General features: G+C 51.6%; 1 protein-coding gene across 1 annotated transcript in view; it reads right to left on the bottom strand.

Annotated features, from left to right (window-relative positions):
• Positions 1 to 6,474: 6,474 nt before the first annotated feature.
• The window catches only part of ppp2r5b (protein phosphatase 2, regulatory subunit B', beta), a 96,452-nt gene continuing 79,205 nt past the window's right edge, over positions 6,475 to 23,721 (bottom strand). The window contains exons 8-12 of the mRNA XM_068021679.1: positions 21,421 to 21,492; positions 18,826 to 18,945; positions 18,560 to 18,687; positions 8,820 to 8,921; positions 6,475 to 8,718 (exon numbers count right to left, since the gene is read on the bottom strand). Coding sequence (XP_067877780.1) covers positions 8,589 to 8,718; positions 8,820 to 8,921; positions 18,560 to 18,687; positions 18,826 to 18,945; positions 21,421 to 21,492 — 552 coding nt within the window. The 3' untranslated portion in view covers positions 6,475 to 8,588. The remainder of the gene's footprint in view (positions 8,719 to 8,819; positions 8,922 to 18,559; positions 18,688 to 18,825; positions 18,946 to 21,420; positions 21,493 to 23,721) is intronic.

Genomic DNA, 23,721 nt, shown 5'->3' with positions numbered 1-23,721 from the left:
GGGACAGGTCTGTCATTGTATAACACTGGGGTACAGTACTGGTGGGGACAGGTCTGTCATTGTATTACACTGGGGTACAGTACTGGTGGGTACAGGTCTGTCACTGTGTAACACTGGGGTACAGTACTGGTGGGTGCAGGTCTTTCACTGTGTAACACTGGGGTGCAGTACTGGTGGGGACAGGTCTGTCACTGTTTGACACTGGGGTACAGTACTGGTGGGGACAGGTCTGTCACTGTATAACACTGGGGTACAGTACTGGTGGGTACAGGTCTGTCATTGTCTAACACTGGGGTACAGTACTGGTGGGGACAGGTCTGTCACTGTGTAACACTGGGGTACAGTACTGGTGGGGACAGGTCTGTCACTGTGTAACACTAGGGTACAGTACTGGTGCGGACAGGTCTGTCACTGTGTAACACGGGTAAAGTATTGGTGGGTGCAGTTCTGTCACTGTGTCACACTGGGGTACAGTACTGGTGGGTGCAGGTCTGTCACTGTGTCATACTGGGGTACAGTACTGGTGGGTGCAGGTCTGTCGCTGTGTCACACTGGGGTACAGTACTGGTGGGTACAGGTCTGTCACTGTGTCATACTGGGGTACAGTACTGGTGGGTGCAGGTCTGTCGCTGTGTCACACTGGGGTACAGTACTGGTGGGTACAGGTCTGTCATTGTAGAACACTGGGGTACAGTACTGGTGGGGACAGGTCTGTCACTGTGTAATATTGGAGTACATTACTGGTGGATACAGGTCTGTCACTATAACAGGGAGGGTAAAGTACTGGTGGGAAATCACAGAAATATGCAAGAACTGGCGATATTGGGGTCTTTAATTACCCAAATACTGTTTGGGATAATGTTACAGTAAAGGGTAAAGAGGGTGAGGAATTTCTGAAACGTGTTCAGGAGAACTTCCTTGACCAGTATGTTCTTGGTCCAACTGGGAAGGAGGATTTGCTGGATCTGGTGCTAGGGAGTAATGTGGGGCAAGTGGACCAAGTGTCTGTGGGGGAACACGTGGGTAAGAGTGATCATCATTTAATAAGGTTTAGATAAGTAATGGAGAAGAGCAAGGAACAATCTGAAGTAGAACTTCTAAATTGGAAGAGGGCTAACTTCAGTGGGGTGAGAGGGGACTTAGCCAGGGTACAATGGAACTGAAGACTGACAGGAAAAACTGTAACAGAACAATGGGTGATATTTAAGGAAGGGATGTTTCGGGTGTCGGCTAGGTGCATTCCAACAAGTGTGAAAGGTAAGGGAACCAGGGTACCTTGGATGACGAGAGAGATAGAGAATATGATGAAACTAAAAGAAGAGGGTCTATGATGCACGTCAGGTGACTTCTTCAAGGTAGAACCAGGACAAATACAAAAAATGCAGAGGGGAAAATAAGACTAGCAAAGAGAGAGTATGAGAATAGAATGGCAGTAAACATAAAAGGGAACCCAAAAATCTTCAACCGGTGTGTAAATAGTAGGGAGGGTTTGGGTGTAAAATGCGGGGTGGGTCCTGTTAGGGACATAGAAATTGATATATGTGTTGAGGTGCAGGACAAATCCAACCCAGCCAATTACCGCCCTATCATTCTACTCTCAATCATCAGCAAAGTGATGGAAGGTGTCATTAACAGTGATATCAAGCAGCACTTGCTTCGCAATAACCTGCTCAGTGATGCTCAGTTTGGGTTCCGCCAGGGCCACTCAGCTCCTGATCTCATTACAACCTTGGTTCAAACATGGACAAAACAGCTGAACTCCAGAGGTGAGGTGAGAGCGACTGCCCTTGACATCAAGGCAGCATTTGACCGAGTATGGCATCAAGGAGCCCTAGCAAAACTGGAGTCAATGGGAATCAGGGGGAAAACTCTCCGCAGGTTGGAGTCATACCGAGCTGTGGTTGTTGGAGGTCAATTATCTCAGTCCCAGGACATCACTGCAGGAGTTCCTCAGGGTAGTGTCGTAGGCCCAATCATCTTCAGCTGCTTCATCAATGACCTTCCTTCAATCATAAGGTCAGAAGTGGGGATGTTTGTTGATAATTGCACAATGTTCAGCACCATACGCGACTCCTCAGATACTGAAGCAGCCCATGTCCATATGCAGCAAGACCAGGATAACACCCAGACTTGGGCTGATAAGTGGCAAGTAACATTCACGCCACACAAGTGCCAGGCAATGACCATCTCCAACAAGAGAGAATCTAACCATCTCCCCTTGATGTTCAATGGCATTACCATCGCTGAATCCCCCACTATCAACATCCCGGTGTTTACCATAGACCAGAAACTGAACTGGACCAGCCGCATAAATACCGTGGCTACAAGAGCAGGTCAGAGGCTGAGAATTCTGTGGTGAGTAACTCACCTCCTGACTTCCCAAAGCCTGTCCACCATCTACAAGGCACAAGTCAGAAGTGTGATGGAATACTCTCCACTTGCCTGGATGGGTGCAGCTCCAACAACACTCAAGAAGCTCGACACCATCCAGGACAAAACAGCCCGCTTGATTGGCACCCCATCCACAACCTTCTACATTCACTTCTTTCAACACCGACGCACAGTGGCAGCAGTGTGTACCATCTACAAGATGCACTGCAGCAACGCACCAAGGCTCCTTTTCTTCGACAGCACCTTCCAAACCCATGACCTCTACCACCTCGAAGGACAAGGGCAGCAGACGGATGGGAACACCACCACCTGCAAGTTCCCCTCCAAGTCACACACCATCCTGACTTGGAACTATTTCGGCCGTTCCTTCACTGTCACTGGGTCAAAATCCTGGAACTCCCTTCCTAACAGCACTGTGGGTGTCCCTACCTCACATGGACTGCAGCAGTTCAAGAAGGCAGCTCACCACCACCTTCTCAAGGGCAATTAAGGATTGGCAATAAATGTTGGCCTAGCCAGCGATGCCCAAGTCCCATGAACAAATAATGAAAAAAGGATAAAATACTTAATGAGTACTTTGTATCAGTGTTTCCTAAGGAAGCGGATGCTGACAAAATTTCAGTAGAAGCAGAGGTAGAGGTAATGGATGGGGTGAAAATTGATAGGCAGGATGTACTGGAAAGGCTGGCTATGCATTAGAGTGGATAAGTCACCTGGTCCAGATGGCTTGCATCTCAGGTTGCTAAAGGAACAGGGGGTGGAGATAGCAGAAGGGCTTGCCATAATCTTCCCTAGATACAGGGGAGGTGCCAGACGATTGGAGTGGAAAATGTGACACCCTTATTCAAGAAAGGATGCAAGGACATTCCTAGTACAGCAAAGTGCGAGGTGGTGCATTTTGGCAGACAGGATAGGGAGAGGCAATATAGACTTAATGACACAGTTCTAAAGAGTGTGCAGGGACAGAAGGACCTGGGGGTGCATGTGCATCGATCTTTGAAGGTGGCAGGACATATTGAGAGTGTGGTTAGTAAAGCATATGGGATCTTGAGCTTTATAAATGGAGGCATCGAGTACAAAAGCAGGGGGAAGTTATTCTGAACCTTTACAAAGCCCTGGTTAGGCCACAACTAGAGTATTACATCCAGTTTTGGTCTCCACACTTTGGGAAGGAGGGTGCAGAGGAGATTTACCAGAATGGTTCCAGGGATGGGGGATTTTAGCTACAAGGTTAGGTTGGAGAAGCTGGGGTTGTTCTTCTTGGAGTAAAGGAGATTGAGGGGAGACTTGATAGAGGTGTACAGGATTATGACAGGTTTAGATAAGATAGACAAAGAAAAGCTGTTCTCATTAGCTGATGGTACAAGGACTGGGGACACAGATTGAAGGTTTTGGGTAAGAGATGGAGGGGATGTGAGGAAGAACTTTTTTTTTTAACACAGTGAGTGGTAATGACCTGGAACTCGCTGCCCACGAGGGCGGTGGAAGCGGAGACGATGAATGATTTCAAAAGGAAACTGAATGGGCAGTTGAGAGAAATAAACTTACAGGGCTGTGGGGATAGAGCGGGGGAACTGGGACTGACTGGATTGCTCCATAAAGAGCCAGCGTGGACTTGATGGGCCGAATGGCCTCCTTGTGTGATGTCATGGCACCAAATAAATGGGAATAAGTTTCAGTAAAACGCGCAAAAACTGACAGTGAAGTTGTTGGACTTGCTTTAAATACCCGACGTTTTACTGATGTCCTTTTAGAGAATGAAAGCTTACCCAGTCTGGGCCTGTGACTCCAGTCCTCCAGCAACGTGACTAACTCTTTAACGTACCTTGATGTGGATGTTGCTTCGTTACCGGGAAGTCTCATCACCTTATCAGCGCAACGTAGGATAAGCAATAAATTCCAGTGTCAGAGACGTCCACACCCCGAGAATGAATAATTTTTTTTTATAAAGATGACATTTGGAAGAGTTTCTAAGACGGCTTTGGGCCCTGGGTAATGGAGAGATGAGAGGATGGTGTCCCAAGAGTTGTATCCGCCAGGGGTTGGAGGAAGGAAGAGAAAGAACAGCAAGGGAAAGGCAAGTTCAAGCGACAGGTCCCTTGAAATCACATCCTTGCCCAAACACCATACAACATCAGCAGCAAGGAGCCCAGGGTGATTTGCCCTTTGCCAACTGCAGGCAGTGAGAGATCAGCTAACTCGAGCAGACTGGGCCTCAAGCTGGGGAACATCCCTGTCCTAAGGTTTATCAGGGACTCGTACGTTGTATGCCTCCAGCTGAAATCCCCTCACCCTCTCCTCACTGTCCTACATCAGAAACATAAACCCTTTGAGCCAGCTCGGGCCATTCAGTAAGATTATGGCTGATGACCTTCCCACACTAGCCCTGGATTTCCCCTTACTATCCAAAAATCTATTCATCTCAATCCTGAACATTTTATTAGGGTGGAGACGCTTTATGAATATAAGTGTCTGTTGAAATGGTTCATCTCCCCGTCTTCAACATGAACTGAGAGCAGAGAAATCTTCGTGTAGGTCAGACAGGAGCAAGAGGAGCAGGCAGTCTCCGCAGGTGAACGCCCCCCAAACACGAACACCACTATGAAGTTAAATTGATGATAAACTGATCACACAGACCTCACTGCCAGTCAGCAGCGAGCCCACTTAAGAGATGCTCTCTGACCCTGTGGAATTTAATGCCAGCTTGGTTTTGGGGTCTGCTTGATAAAAGTTTGCTAGAATTACTTTTGTGGGTGATGTGCCCCATTTGGAGTTCGTGCTTCAGTTGGCAGCCGTAATTCAGTTGGTATTTCTCGCTCGTCTTGCTTTCCAACCCTGACTCCAGAGACTTGAGCCCATAATCCAGCCTGACACTACCAGTGCAGTACTGAGGGAGTGCCACACTGTCAGAGGGGCGGTACTGAGGGAGTACCACACTGTCAGAGGGGCAGTACTGAGGGAGTGCCACACTGTCAGAGGGGCGGTACTGAGGGAGTACCACACTGTCAGAGGGGCGGTACTGAGGGAGTGCCACACTGTCAGAGGGGCGGTACTGAGGGAGTGCCACACTGTCAGAGGGGCGGTACTGAGGGAGTACCACACTGTCAGAGGGGCGGTACTGAGGGAGTGCCACATTATCGGAGGGGCAGTAGAGACAGTGCCGCACTGTCGGAGGGGCGGTACTGAGGGATGCCGCACTGTCAGAAGAGTGGTACTGAAGGAGCGTCGAACTGTCAGACGGGCAGTACTGAGGGAGTGCCACATTATCGGAGGGGCGGTACCGAGGGAATACCGCACTGTTGCAGAGGCTGCACCGAGGGACTGCCGCACTGTCAGAGGTGCCATTTTTTTGGAGGAAACTTTAAACGGAGGATCTGGCTGCCCTCAAGTGGATGTAAAAGATCCCACAACCACTAGTGGAAGAGCAGTTGGGGAGGTGGGAGGTGGGAGGTGGAAAAAGAGTTGTCCCCGGTGTCCTGGGGCCAATATCGATCCCTCAACAATCAATAAAAACAGATTCGGTGGTCAGTTACGTCATTGGCGTTTGTGGGATCTTGCTGTGCGGCGATTGGCTGGCGTGTTTGCGGCTTGCATACTTGCCTACGTGGATCTTGATCATACCGAACAGAAAGTGAGACAGAGGCAGGGGTAGGTTTGTCATTTTGCCGTTTTTATTGCACTCAAGGGAGCGAGACAGGTAGAATGGAGCAAATTCAGCAACGGCTGCAGCCCTGTAGCCCTCCCTACGAGTGGGCAGGTCCCGACGACGGGACAGAGTCAGGGGCAGCAGCTCATCGGTAGTGTATTGTGACTCTTAACTTAATCTACTTAGACATATCTACAGTATGCACTGGTGTATCGGGAGTAAGGGGACTGCGACAGCAGCTGGTTGGGGGGGTTGGACGGGGGCCGTCTATAATTTACTGGTTTGTCTCCTCCCCCGGTAAGTATGGAGATAAAGTAACAGTCGTTTGTGGCCGGGGGTCTTGCACGGGTTGGGGGGGAGGAAGTGTCTGCACTTCCAGACACGTTTGTCGGTGTCTGTCAGCACTGTTTCTGGACACTGGCTCTGCCTGGGGTGCCGAATATCGGCCCAAATCACCTCCACCCCCTCCCAGAACTCTAACCTCAGCTCACCAGTCCTTAGTTTGAATGCCCCCCCCTTCCCGGCCCCGAGGGGCTCGGGTAAGGGGCCAGGGCGTGACTGTGCCCCCCACTGGTTCCAGCAGCAGCTGGGTTTTATGGGGTGGGGTGGGCACGGCCGGGTTCACGGATTTAAACCCTGCTGGAAGGCTGGGTGGGCAGAGAGATGACGAGAACGGAGAAGGAATCGGAGGCCGAGAGTCTGTCCGCGCCGCCTCAAAGGTTGCCCTCACATGCCTACGAGCAGCCTCCCGCAGTGGGCCGCGGGGTGACGGAGAGGTGACGGAGAGGCGAGAGCTAGCAGGGAACGGGACACGGGCTCCACCATCACAACAGGAGGTCGGCTCGGCAGGAGTTTTCCTCCAGGGTCTTTCTTTCAAACAGCAGCGACAAACGGTTCGGACATCGGGTCAAATGACAGCCTCGTCTCACCAGCAGCTGCCCCCACCAACCCACTCACTGTAGCATCTTCCAGACACCGACCAATGGCTCTGCAGGTCTCAACCGCTGACCCACTGGGCTAGAGGTCACCTTGAAAGGTGCTCTGCCCCTTGACCCCCTGATGGGTAAGGTCAGGAGGTCATGCAGGATGTATGAACGAGACAACCTATACCCCTCCTCCATGTCCTACTCTCAACTGGCTCCCCCCCCTCCACCCACCCCAAATCCATATTGGGCCCTCGGGGGAAGGGGAATTTTGGGGTCGGGGGGGGGGGGGGTGGTGGATTTTGGATTTGCGATTCCCAACAAATCCCCTCGATCCCGGCACTGTCCCTTCAGAGGGGCAAGAAGGGGGCCGGCTGTTGAGGGAGGGGAGAGTTATTCTGAATTATGATGGCAACAGCCAAGCTGAGGACCCAATGGAGTTAAAAACATGTCTACATTGGTTAATTAGGCAACTTTCAGTCGGATGTGAATGAGGGGCTGGAATAATGGACCCCACTGGCCTTTGTAGACCATCTGAATGGAATCATCACTGGAAGCTGGTCAGGGTGACAGTGTGGGGGGGAGGGCATGGAGGTGGAGGTTAGAAAAGAGTCCCACTGGCTTCCAGCATGTCCGAGTCTGGGCTCCTTCCAGTGTTCCCCTCTCCCTCCCCACCCCCCGCCCGGGGTGGGCTTTCATCAGGCCCTGCCCCATCTGGATACACGTTTACCGGGAGGATCGGGAGTAAGTGCACTGCCCGCTCCCGCCTCGGTCTGCCGCCCGGGAGTCCGCTCCTGACCAGAGAAGGCTTAAAGTCTTTCAATTGCCTCCTGCCCAACTTTCCAGTCATGGACCAGCCCAGGGGCAAAGGGCGCTGTTACCGTCAGGGAATTCTAGCATTGGGTTGTCGCCCGCGGTCTGCATTTGCCCCTTGCTTGCCCGGGGATTCTGTCTGTCCCCCTCCACACCAGGTCAAATCCCACCCTGGGAAGAACTGGACATCAGAGGCTGCTTCCTTGTAAAAGGAGGATCCGGCGTAGAGCCGAGGGGGAGGGAGAGCCCCTTCCCGTTAATATGTACAAGGTGGGCTCACTGCGTAGGTACAAGAGTGTGTGTGCAAGTGAGTGTGCGAGAGTATGCGAGAGCCCACGGGAGAGGGAGAGCGATTTCAAGAACTGTCTATGCTATTGAGAGGTCACGAGACCCACAAGTCTGTTCTACCCCAACAAGCACCGGATAAAAAGAGGTTTATTCTCCATTACATCAATGAGGTGGGGGAAGGTGAAGACCGAGACATGGGTTAACATTCTGCAAGGAGCACTGCACTAGATAAATGTTTCAAGTTACTGTTTTAGGAAGTTTTAAAATACATTTTTCCTCCCCGACAACTTTTGTTACGTCTCCGGGGAAGAGTGTCGTCTAGACATTTAAAGATGTTTGTACAGACAGACGGCAGCATAGTCTACACCTCATCAGCTGCCATCACGAATTAGGTCGTTTTCCCACTGTGATCCGCAAGGTGTGTGTGGAGGTGGGTGGGGACTTTGTTGGGGAGAGGGAGGGAGGGGAGGGGAGGGGGATCTCTGTGGTGGGGGCTATGCCTATGGTTTCTGTTTGGCACTTGGCAGCTAGTCAGGGCAGCTGAGGTTCTGATCATTGGATAACTCCTCGAGGTCTTCCAAACTCTTCATCTTCCTCAGCTGCAGATCATCCAACTTCCTCCACAGCTCCTCCCTCTCCCGCTCTTTCTTAATCTCCCTGCAGAGACAGACAAAGGCCCAAATGTTAGCCTCCCCGCTGCCCGTCATCACAATACAGAGCGACCAAAATAAAACAGCCAGTAGCAGGCTCACTCGTACCGCTGTCGGTCCACTTTGTAAGAGGCCGTCAGCTCATCGAAGAGTGTGCTGTTCATCTCCATGAAGGTTTTTAGCACGTTGTAGATGAGGGAGACAATTGTTCTGTGGAGAGAGGGCACATTCAGTCAGGACTCCAGCTCTCTGCTGTACCCTGCAAGATCACAACTAGAGACATTCTGCCTTGCCGACACCTTATATCACAGTAGACGCTGTATAGTGAGCTGCAAATGCAGTGTATGAGGGTATCAGTATTTACAGGGGGTCCCCTGGGAGTGTGCCAGTATTTACAGGGGGTCCCCTGGGAGTGCGTCAGTATTTACAAGGGGTCCCCTGGGAGTGCGTCAGTATTTACAGGGAGTCCCCTGGGAGTGCGTCAGTATCTACAGGGGGTCCCCTGGGAGTGTGTCAGTATTTACAAGGGGTCCCCTGGGAGTGCGTCAGTATTTACAGGGAGTCCCCTGGGAGTGCGTCAGTATTTACAGGGGGTCCCCTGGGAGTGCGTCAGTATTTACAGGGGGTCCCTGGGAGTGCGTCAGTATTTACAAGGAGTCCCTGGGAGTGCGTCAGTATTTACAAGGAGTCCCTGGGAGTACGTCAGTATTTACAAGGAGTCCCCTGGGAGTGCGTCAGTATCTACAGGGGGTCCCCTGGGAGTGTGTCAGTATTTACAAGGGGTCCCCTGGGAGTGCGTCAGTATTTACAAGGGGTCCCCTGGGAGTGCGTCAGTATTTACAGGGAGTCCCCTGGGAGTGCGTCAGTATTTACAAGGGGTCCCCTGGGAGTGCGTCAGTATTTACAGGGAGTCCCCTGGGAGTGTGTCAGTATTTACAAGGGGTCCCCTGGGAGTGCGTCAGTATTTACAGGGAGTCCCCTGGGAGTGCGTCAGTATTTACAAGGGGTCCCCTGGGAGTGCGTCAGTATTTACAGGGAGTCCCCTGGGAGTGCGTCAGTATCTACAGGGGGTCCCCTGGGAGTGTGTCAGTATTTACAAGGGGTCCCCTGGGAGTGCGTCAGTATTTACAGGGAGTCCCCTGGGAGTGCGTCAGTATTTACAAGGGGTCCCCTGGGAGTGCGTCAGTATCTACAGGGGGTCCCCTGGGAGTGTGTCAGTATTTACAAGGAGTCCCCTGGGAGTGTGTCAGTATTTACAGGGAGTCCCCTGGGAGTGTGTCAGTATTTACAGGGGGTCCCTGGGAGTGCGTCAGTATTTACAAGGGGTCCCCTGGGAGTGCGTCAGTATTTACAGGGGGTCCCCTGGGAGTGTGTCAGTATTTACACGGGGTCCCCTGGGAGTGCGTCAGTATTTACAGGGGGTCCCCTGGGAGTGTGTCAGTATTTACAAGGAGTCCCTGGGAGTGCGTCAGTATTTACAGGGGGTCCCCTGGGAGTGTGTCAGTATTTACAGGGGGTCCCCTGGGAGTGCGTCAGTATTTACAAGGGGTCCCCTGGGAGTGCGTCAGTATTTACAGGGGGTCCCCTGGGAGTGCGTCAGTATTTACAAGGGGTCCCCTGGGAGTGCGTCAGTATTTACAGGGGGTCCCCTGGGAGAGTGTCAGTATTTACAGGGGGTCCCCTGGGAGTGCGTCAGTATTTACAGGGGGTCCCCTGGGAGTGTGTCAGTATTTACAAGGGGTCCCCTGGGAGTGCGTCAGTATTTACAAGGGGTCCCTGGGAGTGCGTCAGTATTTACAAGGGGTCCCCTGGGAGTGCGTCAGTATTTACAAGGGGTCCCCTGGGAGTGCGTCAGTATTTACAAGGGGTCCCTGGGAGTGCGTCAGTATTTACAAGGGGGTCCCCTGGGAGTGCGTCAGTATTTACAAGGGGTCCCCTGGGAGTGCGTCAGTATTTACAAGGGGTCCCCTGGGAGTGCGCCAGTATTTACAAGGAGTCCCCTGGGAGTGCGTCAGTATTTACAAGGGGTCCCCTGGGAGTGCGTCAGTATTTACAGGGGGTCCCTGGGAGTGCGTCAGTATTTACAAGGAGTCCCCTGGGAGTGCGTCAGTATTTACAAGGAGTCCCTGGGAGTGCGTCAGTATTTACAAGGAGTCCCTGGGAGTGCGTCAGTATTTACAAGGAGTCCCTGGGAGTGCGTCAGTATTTACAAGGAGTCCCTGGGAGTGCGTCAGTATTTACAGGGGGTCCCCTGGGAGTGCGTCAGTATTTACAGGGGGTCCCCTGGGAGTGCGTCAGTATTTACAAGGGGTCCCCTGGGAGTGCGTCAGTATTTACAGGGGGTCCCCTGGGAGTGCGTCAGTATTTACAAGGGGTCCCCTGGGAGTGCGTCAGTATTTACAAGGAGTCCCTGGGAGTGCGTCAGTATTTACAAGGGGGTCCCTGGGAGTGCGTCAGTATTTACAAGGGGGTCCCTGGGAGTGCGTCAGTATTTACAAGGGGGTCCCTGGGAGTGCGTCAGTATTTACAAGGGGGTCCCTGGGAGTGCGTCAGTATTTACAGGGGGTCCCCTGGGAGTGCGTCAGTATTTACAAGGGGTCCCCTGGGAGTGCGTCAGTATTTACAAGGAGTCCCTGGGAGTGCGTCAGTATTTACAAGGAGTCCCTGGGAGTGTGTCAGTATTTACAAGGAGTCCCTGGGAGTGCGTCAGTATTTACAAGGAGTCCCTGGGAGTGCGTCAGTATTTACAAGGGGGTCCCCTGGGAGTGCGTCAGTATTTACAAGGGGGTCCCTGGGAGTGCGTCAGTATTTACAAGGAGTCCCTGGGAGTGCGTCAGTATTTACAAGGAGTCCCCTGGGAGTGCGTCAGTATTTACAAGGAGTCCCTGGGAGTGCGTCAGTATTTACAAGGAGTCCCTGGGAGTGCGTCAGTATTTACAAGGAGTCCCTGGGAGTGCGTCAGTATTTACAAGGGGGTCCCTGGGAGTGCGTCAGTATTTACAAGGGGGTCCCTGGGAGTGCGTCAGTATTTACAAGGGGGTCCCTGGGAGTGCGTCAGTATTTACAAGGGGTCCCCTGGGAGTGCGTCAGTATTTACAAGGGGTCCCCTGGGAGTGCGTCAGTATTTACAAGGAGTCCCCTGGGAGTGCGTCAGTATTTACAAGGAGTCCCTGGGAGTGCGTCAGTATTTACAAGGAGTCCCTGGGAGTGCATCAGTATTTACAAGGAGTCCCTGGGAGTGCGTCAGTATTTACAAGGAGTCCCTGGGAGTGCATCAGTATTTACAAGGAGTCCCTGGGAGTGCGTCAGTATTTACAAGGAGTCCCTGGGAGTGCGTCAGTATTTACAAGGAGTCCCCTGGGAGTGCGTCAGTATTTACAAGGGGGTCCCCTGGGAGTGCGTCAGTATTTACAAGGGGGTCCCTGGGAGTGCGTCAGTATTTACAAGGAGTCCCTGGGAGTGCGTCAGTATTTACAAGGAGTCCCTGGGAGTGCGTCAGTATTTACAAGGGGGTCCCTGGGAGTGCGTCAGTATTTACAAGGAGTCCCTGGGAGTGCGTCAGTATTTACAAGGGGTCCCCTGGGAGTGCGTCAGTATTTACAAGGGGTCCCTGGGAGTGCGTCAGTATTTACAAGGGGGTCCCTGGGAGTGCGTCAGTATTTACAAGGAGTCCCTGGGAGTGCGTCAGTATTTACAAGGGGGTCCCTGGGAGTGCGTCAGTATTTACAAGGAGTCCCTGGGAGTGCGTCAGTATTTACAAGGAGTCCCCTGGGAGTGCGTCAGTATTTACAAGGGGGTCCCCTGGGAGTGCGTCAGTATTTACAAGGGGTCCCCTGGGAGTGCGTCAGTATTTACAGGGGGTCCCCTGGGAGTGCGTCAGTATTTACAAGGGGGTCCCTGGGAGTGCGTCAGTATTTACAAGGAGTCCCTGGGAGTGCGTCAGTATTTACAAGGGGTCCCTGGGAGTGCGTCAGTATTTACAAGGGGTCCCTGGGAGTGCGTCAGTATTTACAAGGAGTCCCCTGGGAGTGCGTCAGTATTTACAAGGAGTCCCTGGGAGTGCGTCAGTATTTACAAGGAGTCCCTGGGAGTGCGTCAGTATTTACAAGGAGTCCCCTGGGAGTGCGTCAATATTTACAGGGGGTCCCCTGGGAGTGCGTCAGTATTTACAAGGAGTCCCCTGGGAGTGCGTCAGTATTTACAAGGGGTCCCTGGGAGTGCGTCAGTATTTACAAGGGGTCCCTGGGAGTGCGTCAGTATTTACAAGGAGTCCCCTGGGAGTGCGTCAGTATTTACAGGGGGTCCCCTGGGAGTGCGTCAGTATTTACAAGGAGTCCCCTGGGAGTGCGTCAGTATTTACAAGGGGTCCCTGGGAGTGCGTCAGTATTTACAAGGGGTCCCTGGGAGTGCGTCAGTATTTACAAGGAGTCCCTGGGAGTGCGTCAATATTTACAGGGAGTCCCTGGGAGTGCGTCAGTATTTACAAGGGGGTCCCTGGGAGTGCGTCAGTATTTACAAGGAGTCCCTGGGAGTGCGTCAGTATTTACAGGGGGTCCCCTGGGAGTGCGTCAGTATTTACAAGGAGTCCCTGGGAGTGCGTCAGTATTTACAAGGAGTCCCCTGGGAGTGCGTCAGTATTTACAGGGGGTCCCCTGGGAGTGCGTCAGTATTTACAAGGAGTCCCTGGGAGTGCGTCAGTATTTACAAGGAGTCCCCTGGGAGTGCGTCAGTATTTACAGGGGGTCCCCTGGGAGTGCGTCAGTATTTACAAGGGGTCCCTGGGAGTGCGTCAGTATTTACAAGGAGTCCCCTGGGAGTGCGTCAGTATTTACAAGGGGTCCCTGGGAGTGCGTCAGTATTTACAAGGGGGTCCCTGGGAGTGCGTCAGTATTTACAAGGAGTCCCCTGGGAGTGCGTCAGTATTTACAAGGGGTCCCTGGGAGTGCGTCAGTATTTACAAGGGGGTCCCTGGGAGTGCGTCAGTATTTACAAGGAGTCCCCTGGGAGTGCGTCAGTATTTACAAGGAGTCCCCTGGGAGTGCGTCAGTATTTACAAGGAGTCCCCTGGGAGTGTGTCAGTATTTACAGGGGGTCCCCTGGGAGTGCGTCAGTATTTACAAGGGGGTCCCTGGGAGTGCGTCAGTATTTACAAGGGGGTCCCTGGGAGTGCGTCAGTATTTACAAGGAGTCCCCTGGGAGTGTGTCAGTATTTACAAGGGGTCCCTGGGAGTGCGTCAGTATTTACAAGGGGGTCCCTGGGAGTGCGTCAGTATTTACAAGGAGTCCCCTGGGAGTGCGTCAGTATTTACAAGGAGTCCCCTGGGAGTGTGTCAGTATTTACAGGGGGTCCCCTGGGAGTGCGTCAGTATTTACAAGGGGTCCCTGGGAGTGCGTCAGTATTTACAAGGGGGTCCCTGGGAGTGCGTCAGTATTTACAAGGAGTCCCCTGGGAGTGCGTCAGTATTTACAAGGAGTCCCCTGGGAGTGTGTCAGTATTTACAGGGGGTCCCCTGGGAGTGCGTCAGTATTTACAAGGGGGTCCCTGGGAGTGCGTCAGTATTTACAAGGAGTCCCCTGGGAGTGCGTCAGTATTTACAAGGAGTCCCCTGGGAGTGTGTCAGTATTTACAGGGGGTCCCCTGGGAGTGCGTCAGTATTTACAAGGAGTCCCTGGGAGTGCGTCAGTATTTACAAGGGGGTCCCTGGGAGTGCGTCAGTATTTACAAGGAGTCCCTGGGAGTGCGTCAGTATTTACAAGGAGTCCCCTGGGAGTGCGTCTGTATTTACAAGGAGTCCCCTGGGAGTGCGTCAGTATTTACAAGGAGTCCCCTGGGAGTGCGTCAGTATTTACAGGGGGTCCCCTGGGAGTGCGTCAGTATTTACAGGGGGTCCCTGGGAGTGCGTCAGTATTTACAAGGGGGTCCCTGGGAGTGCGTCAGTATTTACAGGGAGTCCCTGGGAGTGCGTCAGTATTTACAAGGGGGTCCCTGGGAGTGCGTCAGTATTTACAAGGAGTCCCCTGGGAGTGCGTCAGTATTTACAAGGGGTCCCTGGGAGTGCGTCAGTATTTACAAGGAGTCCCCTGGGAGTGCGTCAGTATTTACAAGGGGTCCCTGGGAGTGCGTCAGTATTTACAAGGAGTCCCCTGGGAGTGCGTCAGTATTTACAAGGAGTCCCCTGGGAGTGCGTCAGTATTTACAAGGAGTCCCCTGGGAGTGCGTCAGTATTTACAAGGGGTCCCTGGGAGTGCGTCAGTATTTACAAGGAGTCCCCTGGGAGTGCGTCAGTATTTACAAGGAGTCCCCTGGGAGTGCGTCAGTATTTACAAGGAGTCCCTGGGAGTGCGTCAGTATTTACAGGGGGTCCCCTGGGAGTGCGTCAGTATTTACAAGGAGTCCCTGGGAGTGCGTCAGTATTTACAAGGAGTCCCTGGGAGTGCGTCAGTATTTACAAGGAGTCCCTGGGAGTGCGTCAGTATTTACAAGGAGTCCCTGGGAGTGCGTCAGTATTTACAAGGAGTCCCTGGGAGTGCGTCAGTATTTACAAGGGGTCCCTGGGAGTGCGTCAGTATTTACAAGGGGGTCCCTGGGAGTGCGTCAGTATTTACAAGGAGTCCCCTGGGAGTGCGTCAGTATTTACAAGGGGTCCCTGGGAGTGCGTCAGTATTTACAAGGGGGTCCCTGGGAGTGCGTCAGTATTTACAAGGAGTCCCCTGGGAGTGCGTCAGTATTTACAAGGAGTCCCCTGGGAGTGCGTCAGTATTTACAAGGAGTCCCCTGGGAGTGTGTCAGTATTTACAGGGGGTCCCCTGGGAGTGCGTCAGTATTTACAAGGGGGTCCCTGGGAGTGCGTCAGTATTTACAAGGGGGTCCCTGGGAGTGCGTCAGTATTTACAAGGAGTCCCCTGGGAGTGTGTCAGTATTTACAAGGGGTCCCTGGGAGTGCGTCAGTATTTACAAGGGGGTCCCTGGGAGTGCGTCAGTATTTACAAGGAGTCCCCTGGGAGTGCGTCAGTATTTACAAGGAGTCCCCTGGGAGTGTGTCAGTATTTACAGGGGGTCCCCTGGGAGTGCGTCAGTATTTACAAGGGGTCCCTGGGAGTGCGTCAGTATTTACAAGGGGGTCCCTGGGAGTGCGTCAGTATTTACAAGGAGTCCCCTGGGAGTGCGTCAGTATTTACAAGGAGTCCCCTGGGAGTGTGTCAGTATTTACAGGGGGTCCCCTGGGAGTGCGTCAGTATTTACAAGGGGGTCCCTGGGAGTGCGTCAGTATTTACAAGGAGTCCCCTGGGAGTGCGTCAGTATTTACAAGGAGTCCCCTGGGAGTGTGTCAGTATTTACAGGGGGTCCCCTGGGAGTGCGTCAGTATTTACAAGGAGTCCCTGGGAGTGCGTCAGTATTTACAAGGGGGTCCCTGGGAGTGCGTCAGTATTTACAAGGAGTCCCTGGGAGTGCGTCAGTATTTACAAGGAGTCCCCTGGGAGTGCGTCTGTATTTACAAGGAGTCCCCTGGGAGTGCGTCAGTATTTACAAGGAGTCCCCTGGGAGTGCGTCAGTATTTACAGGGGGTCCCCTGGGAGTGCGTCAGTATTTACAGGGGGTCCCTGGGAGTGCGTCAGTATTTACAAGGGGGTCCCTGGGAGTGCGTCAGTATTTACAGGGAGTCCCTGGGAGTGCGTCAGTATTTACAAGGGGGTCCCTGGGAGTGCGTCAGTATTTACAAGGAGTCCCCTGGGAGTGCGTCAGTATTTACAAGGGGTCCCTGGGAGTGCGTCAGTATTTACAAGGAGTCCCCTGGGAGTGCGTCAGTATTTACAAGGGGTCCCTGGGAGTGCGTCAGTATTTACAAGGAGTCCCCTGGGAGTGCGTCAGTATTTACAAGGAGTCCCCTGGGAGTGCGTCAGTATTTACAAGGAGTCCCCTGGGAGTGCGTCAGTATTTACAAGGGGTCCCTGGGAGTGCGTCAGTATTTACAAGGAGTCCCCTGGGAGTGCGTCAGTATTTACAAGGAGTCCCCTGGGAGTGCGTCAGTATTTACAAGGAGTCCCTGGGAGTGCGTCAGTATTTACAGGGGGTCCCCTGGGAGTGCGTCAGTATTTACAAGGAGTCCCTGGGAGTGCGTCAGTATTTACAAGGAGTCCCTGGGAGTGCGTCAGTATTTACAAGGAGTCCCTGGGAGTGCGTCAGTATTTACAAGGAGTCCCTGGGAGTGCGTCAGTATTTACAAGGAGTCCCTGGGAGTGCGTCAGTATTTACAAGGAGTCCCTGGGAGTGCGTCAGTATTTACAAGGAGTCCCTGGGAGTGCGTCAGTATTTACAAGGAGTCCCCTGGGAGTGCGTCAGTATTTACAAGGAGTCCCCTGGGAGTGCGTCAGTATTTACAGGGGGTCCCCTGGGAGTGCGTCAGTATTTACAGGGGGTCCCTGGGAGTGCGTCAGTATTTACAGGGAGTCCCTGGGAGTGCGTCAGTATTTACAAGGGGGTCCCTGGGAGTGCGTCAGTATTTACAAGGGGTCCCTGGGAGTGCGTCAGTATTTACAAGGGGGTCCCTGGGAGTGCGTCAGTATTTACAGGGAGTCCCTGGGAGTGCGTCAGTATTTACAAGGGGGTCCCTGGGAGTGCGTCAGTATTTACAGGGAGTCCCTGGGAGTGCGTCAGTATTTACAAGGGGGTCCCTGGGAGTGCGTCAGTATTTACAAGGAGTCCCTGGGAGTGCGTCAGTATTTACAAGGAGTCCCCTGGGAGTGCGTCTGTATTTACAAGGGGTCCCCTGGGAGTGCGTCAGTATTTACAAGGGGTCCCTGGGAGTGCGTCAGTATTTACAAGGAGTCCCCTGGGAGTGCGTCAGTATTTACAAGGGGTCCCTGGGAGTGCGTCAGTATTTACAAGGAGTCCCCTGGGAGTGCGTCAGTATTTACAAGGAGTCCCCTGGGAGTGCGTCAGTATTTACAGGGGGTCCCCTGGGAGTGCGTCAGTATTTACAAGGAGTCCCTGGGAGTGCGTCAGTATTTACAAGGGGGTCCCTGGGAGTGCGTCAGTATTTACAAGGAGTCCCTGGGAGTGCGTCAGTATTTACAAGGAGTCCCCTGGGAGTGCGTCAGTATTTACAAGGAGTCCCTGGGAGTGCGTCAGTATTTACAAGGAGTCCCTGGGAGTGCGTCAGTATTTACAGGGGGTCCCCTGGGAGTGCGTCAGTATTTACAAGGGGGTCCCTGGGAGTGCGTCAGTATTTACAAGGAGTCCCTGGGAGTGCGTCAGTATTTACAAGGAGTCCCCTGGGAGTGCGTCAGTATTTACAAGGAGTCCCTGGGAGTGCGTCAGTATTTACAAGGGGGTCCCTGGGAGTGCGTCAGTATTTACAAGGGGGTCCCTGGGAGTGCGTCAGTATTTACAAGGGGTCCCCTGGGAGTGCGTCAGTATTTACAAGGAGTCCCTGGGAGTGCGTCAGTATTTACAAGGAGTCCCCTGGGAGTGCGTCAGTATTTACAAGGAGTCCCCTGGGAGTGCGTCAGTATTTACAAGGAGTCCCCTGGGAGTGCGTCAGTATTTACAAGGGGGTCCCTGGGAGTGCGTCAGTATTTACAGGGGGTCCCCTGGGAGTGCGTCAGTATTTACAAGGGGGTCCCTGGGAGTGCGTCAGTATTTACAAGGAGTCCCCTGGGAGTGCGTCAGTATTTACAGGGGGTCCCTGGGAGTGCGTCAGTGTTTACAAGGGGGTCCCTGGGAGTGCGTCAGTATTTACAGGGGGTCCCCTGGGAGTGCGTCAGTATTTACAGGGGGTCCCCTGGGAGTGCGTCAGTATTTACAAGGTATCTCCGGGAGTGTGAAGATGGCTGCTTTTGGTACTTACTGATTCCAGTGCTCTTTGGAGACTCGATATAAAGTCCCAAACATGATGGGTAGGATCCTCTGGCAGTTTTCTTCGATCAGACTCAGGATGTATTCATTGTTCCAGAAATACAATGCTCTCTCCGCCACCTATACAGGACATTACAGGAATGACTACCACCACCACATGGGTCAGCCCTTCACAACCCCTCTCCTCCAGCCCTCCCCAAACACTGTACCATGATACAGTCCCACACTGACCCACCAATCTCTCACACACACACTGACCTGGAAATGAGGACTGGAGATACATTTTGCTATTCGCTTAAACAGCGCTTCCTGAATCTTCACAAACTGCGAGGGTTCGATAACATCCAGAATCTCCTCAAGCTCTCCCAGAAACATCACCTGCGGAGGTAGAGGGGGAAATGGTAAAAAGAATTACCACCAACTGAGGTCATTGGAAGGAAGACGACATTGAGATGTCTGGAGGTCAGAAGTGCGTTAAATGGCTGATTAATTGAAAAGAGTTTGATGATTTACAACAGCAACTCATTTCTACATCACCTCTAAAGTAATAAAACATTTCAAGGTGCTTCACAGACATTATAAAACAAAACATTCTAAAGTTATGAAGCAAAATACGACACCGAGCAACATAAGATGATATTCGGTCAGATGACCAAACGTTTGATGAGAGAGGTAGCTTTTCGTCGAATATGTGAGACAACATAAGAGTTTAACATTTGTCAACTTTTTTTTTTTGTTTAAACACCACTCCCTCCAGTTCGAGATCGAAATCACTGATGTTCACTGTGAAGTGGCCCCAGAACTGAATCCTGTGGGATATCACTCGGAGAAGCTACACGTAAACTGCTACTCCTGGTTTCCTCCCTTTAACTGATCCCTAACCCAGTCTGCTAACATCCCTTAATCCCACGACCTCTCCGCTAGCTCCTGTGTGGTCCCTTGTTCAAGGCTTTCAGGAAGTCCACGAACACCGCATCCGCTGCATTTCCTGCAGAAATCTATCGCTCCCTCTGTCACTGGAATCACCATCCCTCGGGCTCAGCCCTTCCCAATCCCTCTCCTCCAGCTCTCCATCATCAAGCTTTCTGAAATCCGTACTGCAACATTGGAACAGGATTCAGTCCCTCGATCGTGGCTGACCTACACTTCATTTACCTACTCCATATTCTTTACCCAATTAAAATCCAGCAATCTTGAGGAAAGCCTCCAATTGCAACCCCCCCACCCCCGCACCCCCCAGCCGTAACAGTTATTCTTGGAGGACAGAGTTTCAGTAGTGTGTGTGTGTGAAGAAGTGATACCAAATATCATCCCTGAAAGGTCTAGCTCTAGTTTTGAGGTTATGCCTCCTTGTTCTGTACTCCCAACGAGTGAAAACAGTTTCTCTGTATCTACCCTTTCAACTCCGTTATCATTTTAAACCTCGATTAAATCACCCCTCATCTTTCTAGGCTCAAGGGAATACAAGCCAAGTTTATGCAACCTGTTTTCATAATTTAACCCTCCAATTCCCGGTACCATTCTGGGTGAATCGGCACTGCACCCCCTCCAAGCCCAATATAGCCTCCCTGAGGTGCGGGGCCCAGAACTGAACACAGTTACTCCAGATGGAGTCTGACCAAGGCTCAGTACAACTGAAGCATTTATAATGCAGTCTTCTGGAGGTAAAGGACAACATCCCATCAGCCTTTTTGATTATTTTTGTACCCGTCCACTGTGCGCACACAGACGTGGTCACGCACACTAAGTGCGATGATACGACAATCATGGACTAACTCTGAAGAGTTATGAAAAACAGACTTTGTCTTTTAAAAATGAAAAATGAGCGCATGAGAGAGCGAGCAACATCCTGACTGCTTGTGTTCCAGCCAAGCCAGAAAAAGTGTGCCCTGCTTCAGAATCTGACATCCACATTATATAGCAGTGAGAGCGAGAAGTAGCCCATTATCTTGAATGGAACCTTCAGTCAAGAGAGAAATCTACACTCATCTCAGGCCTGCATCCATTGAGCACTTGATTTCTAGGAGAATTCAACAGGCTTATCGAAACCTTTCCCCCACTAAAAGTCATCTTCCTTCTTCCCTTCTCTATCTGTCTTTTGTGTGAGTGAACGAGGTTGCGACAATTTCGTGTTAAGGTGTATTGATCAACAAACAATTGACTTTCTGTCTTTTAAATCTACAAGAAATACTATCGCTGTCTGTTTATTTGAAAAATAAAACACCAAGGGGCTGAACTCCGTTACAAATACGCTTGCTGCAGTCAGGTGGGGAGTTGAACAGTGGGAACCACCCAGGTCCCACCACGTGATCACAACACCGCCCAAATTTCTCTGCTCCTCCTCAGCTCCTAATGTCTCGCCACAAGAAAGCATTCTGATTCGACTATTTTGGGATCCAAGGTGGACAACCACATGGAGCTCCGTCTGGCACAGTTTTGCCAACTCACTGAATCTGTCGACGTCCCTTTGTAACTTCCTGCTCCCATCTGCTCAACTTACCGTCCCTCCTAACTTGGTGTTTCTCTGCAAATCTGGATAGACAACTCTCTATCCCGTCATCCAAGTCATTGACAAATATGGTGCAAAGTTGAGGTCCCTGGGGGGACACCAGCTGCACACCACCAAATCAACAAACATTCCCTTTATCCGTGTCCAAAATGTTACCTCCAATTCTATAAACTCTAAATTTTACATGTAATCTCTTGCGTGGAACCTTATCAAGTGCCTTCTGGCACTCCATATGGTCAACACTCCCCTATCCACCACGTTAGTGGCCTCCTCGAATAACTCTTAGTCAGACAAGACCTACCCTCCACAAATTCCCAGCGACGGTCTAATCAACTTGTACTTGCCCAAGTGCTCAGTCCCTCTGTCCCCGAGGAGATTCTAGTAACTGCCCCCGAATTGACAGGTCTCTTCCTCCTCTGTGAAAACGGATAGAATAAAAAAAACACGGACACAGCACAAGGCGGCCATTCAGCCCATTGTGCCTGTGCTGGCTCTTTGAAAGAGCTATCCAATGAGCCCCACTCCCCCACTTTATCCTTACCGCCCTGCAATTGTTTTTTCCTTGACGCATTTCTCTAATTTCTGATTGAAAGTTACTGCTGAATCTGCTTCCACTGCCCTTTCAGGCAGCGCGTTCCAGATCACAAGCGTCAGAAAAATGGGCTAAATGGCCTCCTTCTAGAACATAGAACAGTACAGGCCCTTCGGCCCACGATGTTGTGCCGAACCTTGAACCTACTCTAGGATCAAACTAACTACCTACCCTTCATTCCACTATCATTCATGTACCTATCCAAGAGTCGCTTAAATGCCCCTAACGTATCTGCTTCGACTACCACCGCTGGCAGCGTATTCCACGCACCCACCACTCTCTGTGTAAAGAACCTACCTCTGACATCTCCCCGAAACCTTCCTCCAATCACCTTAAAATTATGCCCCCTGGTGATGGCCCTTTCCACCCTGGGAAAAAGTCTCTGGCTATCCACTCGATCTATGCCTCTCATCATCTTGTACCCCTCTATCAAGTCACCTCTCATCCTTCTTCGCTCCAATGAGAAAAGCCCTAGCTCCCTCAATCTTTCTTCGTAGGACATGCCCTCCAGTCCAGGCAGCATCCTGGTAAATCTCCTCTGCACCCCTCTCTAAAGCTTCCACATCCTTCCTATAATGAGGCGACCAGAACTGAACACAATTTTCCAAGTGTGGTCTAACCAGGGCCTTATAGAGCTGCAGCATAACCTCGCGGCTCTAAAACTCAATCCCCCTGTTAATGAAAGCCAACACACCATACGCCTTCTTAACAACCCTATCAACTTGGGTGGCAACTTTGAGCGATCTATGGACATGGACCCCAAGATCCCTCTGTTCCTCCACACTACCAAGAATCCTGTCTTTAAGCCTGTATTCCGCATTCAAATTCGACCTTCCAAAATGAATCACTTCACACTTTTCCAGGTTGAACTCCATCTGCCACTTCTCAGCCCAGCTCTGCATCCTGTCAATGTCCCGTTGCAACCTCCAACAGCCTTCCACACTATCCACAACTCCAGCAACCTTCGTGTCATCGGCAAACTTGCTAACCCAGCCTTCCACTTCCTCATCCAAGTCATTTATAAAAATCACAAAGAGCAGAGGTCCCAGAACAGATCCTTGTGGAACACCACTGGTCACCGAGCTCCAGGCTGAATACTTTCCATCTAATACCACCCTCTGTCTTCTATGGGCCAGCCAATTTTGTACCCAGACAGCCAACTTTCCCTGTATCCCATGCCTCCTTACTTTCTGAATGAGCCTACCATGGGGAACCTTATCAAACGCCTTGCTAAAATCCATATACACCACACCCACTGCTCTTCCTTCATCAATGTGTTTTGTCACATCTTCAAAGAATTCAATAAGGCTCGTGAGTCATGACCTGCCCCTCACAAAGCCATGCTGACTGTCTCTAATCAAACCATGCTTTTCCAAATAATCATAAATCCTGTCTCTCAGAATCCTCTCCAATAATTTGCCCACTACCGACGTAAGACTGACTGGTCTATAATTCCCAGGGTTATCCCTATTCCCTTTCTTGAACAAGGGAACAACATTTGCCACCCTCCAATCATCCGGTACTACTCCAGTGGACAGTGAAGACGCAAAGATCATCACCAAAGGCGCAGCAATCTCTTCCCTTGCTTCCCGTAATATCCTTGGGTATATCCCGTCTGGCCCCGGGGACTTATCTGTCCTCATATCATTCAAAATTTCCAGCACATCCTCCCTCTTAACCTCAACCTGTTCGAGCATATCAGCCTGTTCCACGCTGTCCTCACAAACGACCAGGTCCCTCTCACTAGTGAATACTGAAGCAAAGTATTCATTTAGGACCTCCCCTACCTCCTCCGACTCCAGGCACAAGTTCCCTCCACTATCCCTGATCGGCCCTACCCTCACTCTGGCCATCCTCTTGTTCCTCACATAAGTGTAGAACGCCTTGGGATTTTCCTTAATCCTACCCGCCAAGACTTTTTCATGTCCCCTTCTAGCTCTCCTAAGTCCATTCTTCAGTTCCTTCCTGGCTACCTTGTAACCCTCTAGAGCCCTGTCTGATCCTTGCTTCCTCAACCTTAAGTAAGCTTCCTTCTTCCTCTTGACTAGCTGTT

The sequence above is a fragment of the Heterodontus francisci genome, chromosome 44 (assembly GCF_036365525.1).
Source record: "Heterodontus francisci isolate sHetFra1 chromosome 44, sHetFra1.hap1, whole genome shotgun sequence".
NCBI classification, from domain to species: domain Eukaryota; kingdom Metazoa; phylum Chordata; class Chondrichthyes; order Heterodontiformes; family Heterodontidae; genus Heterodontus; species Heterodontus francisci.
This window is presented reverse-complemented; position numbering and strand designations above follow the sequence as displayed.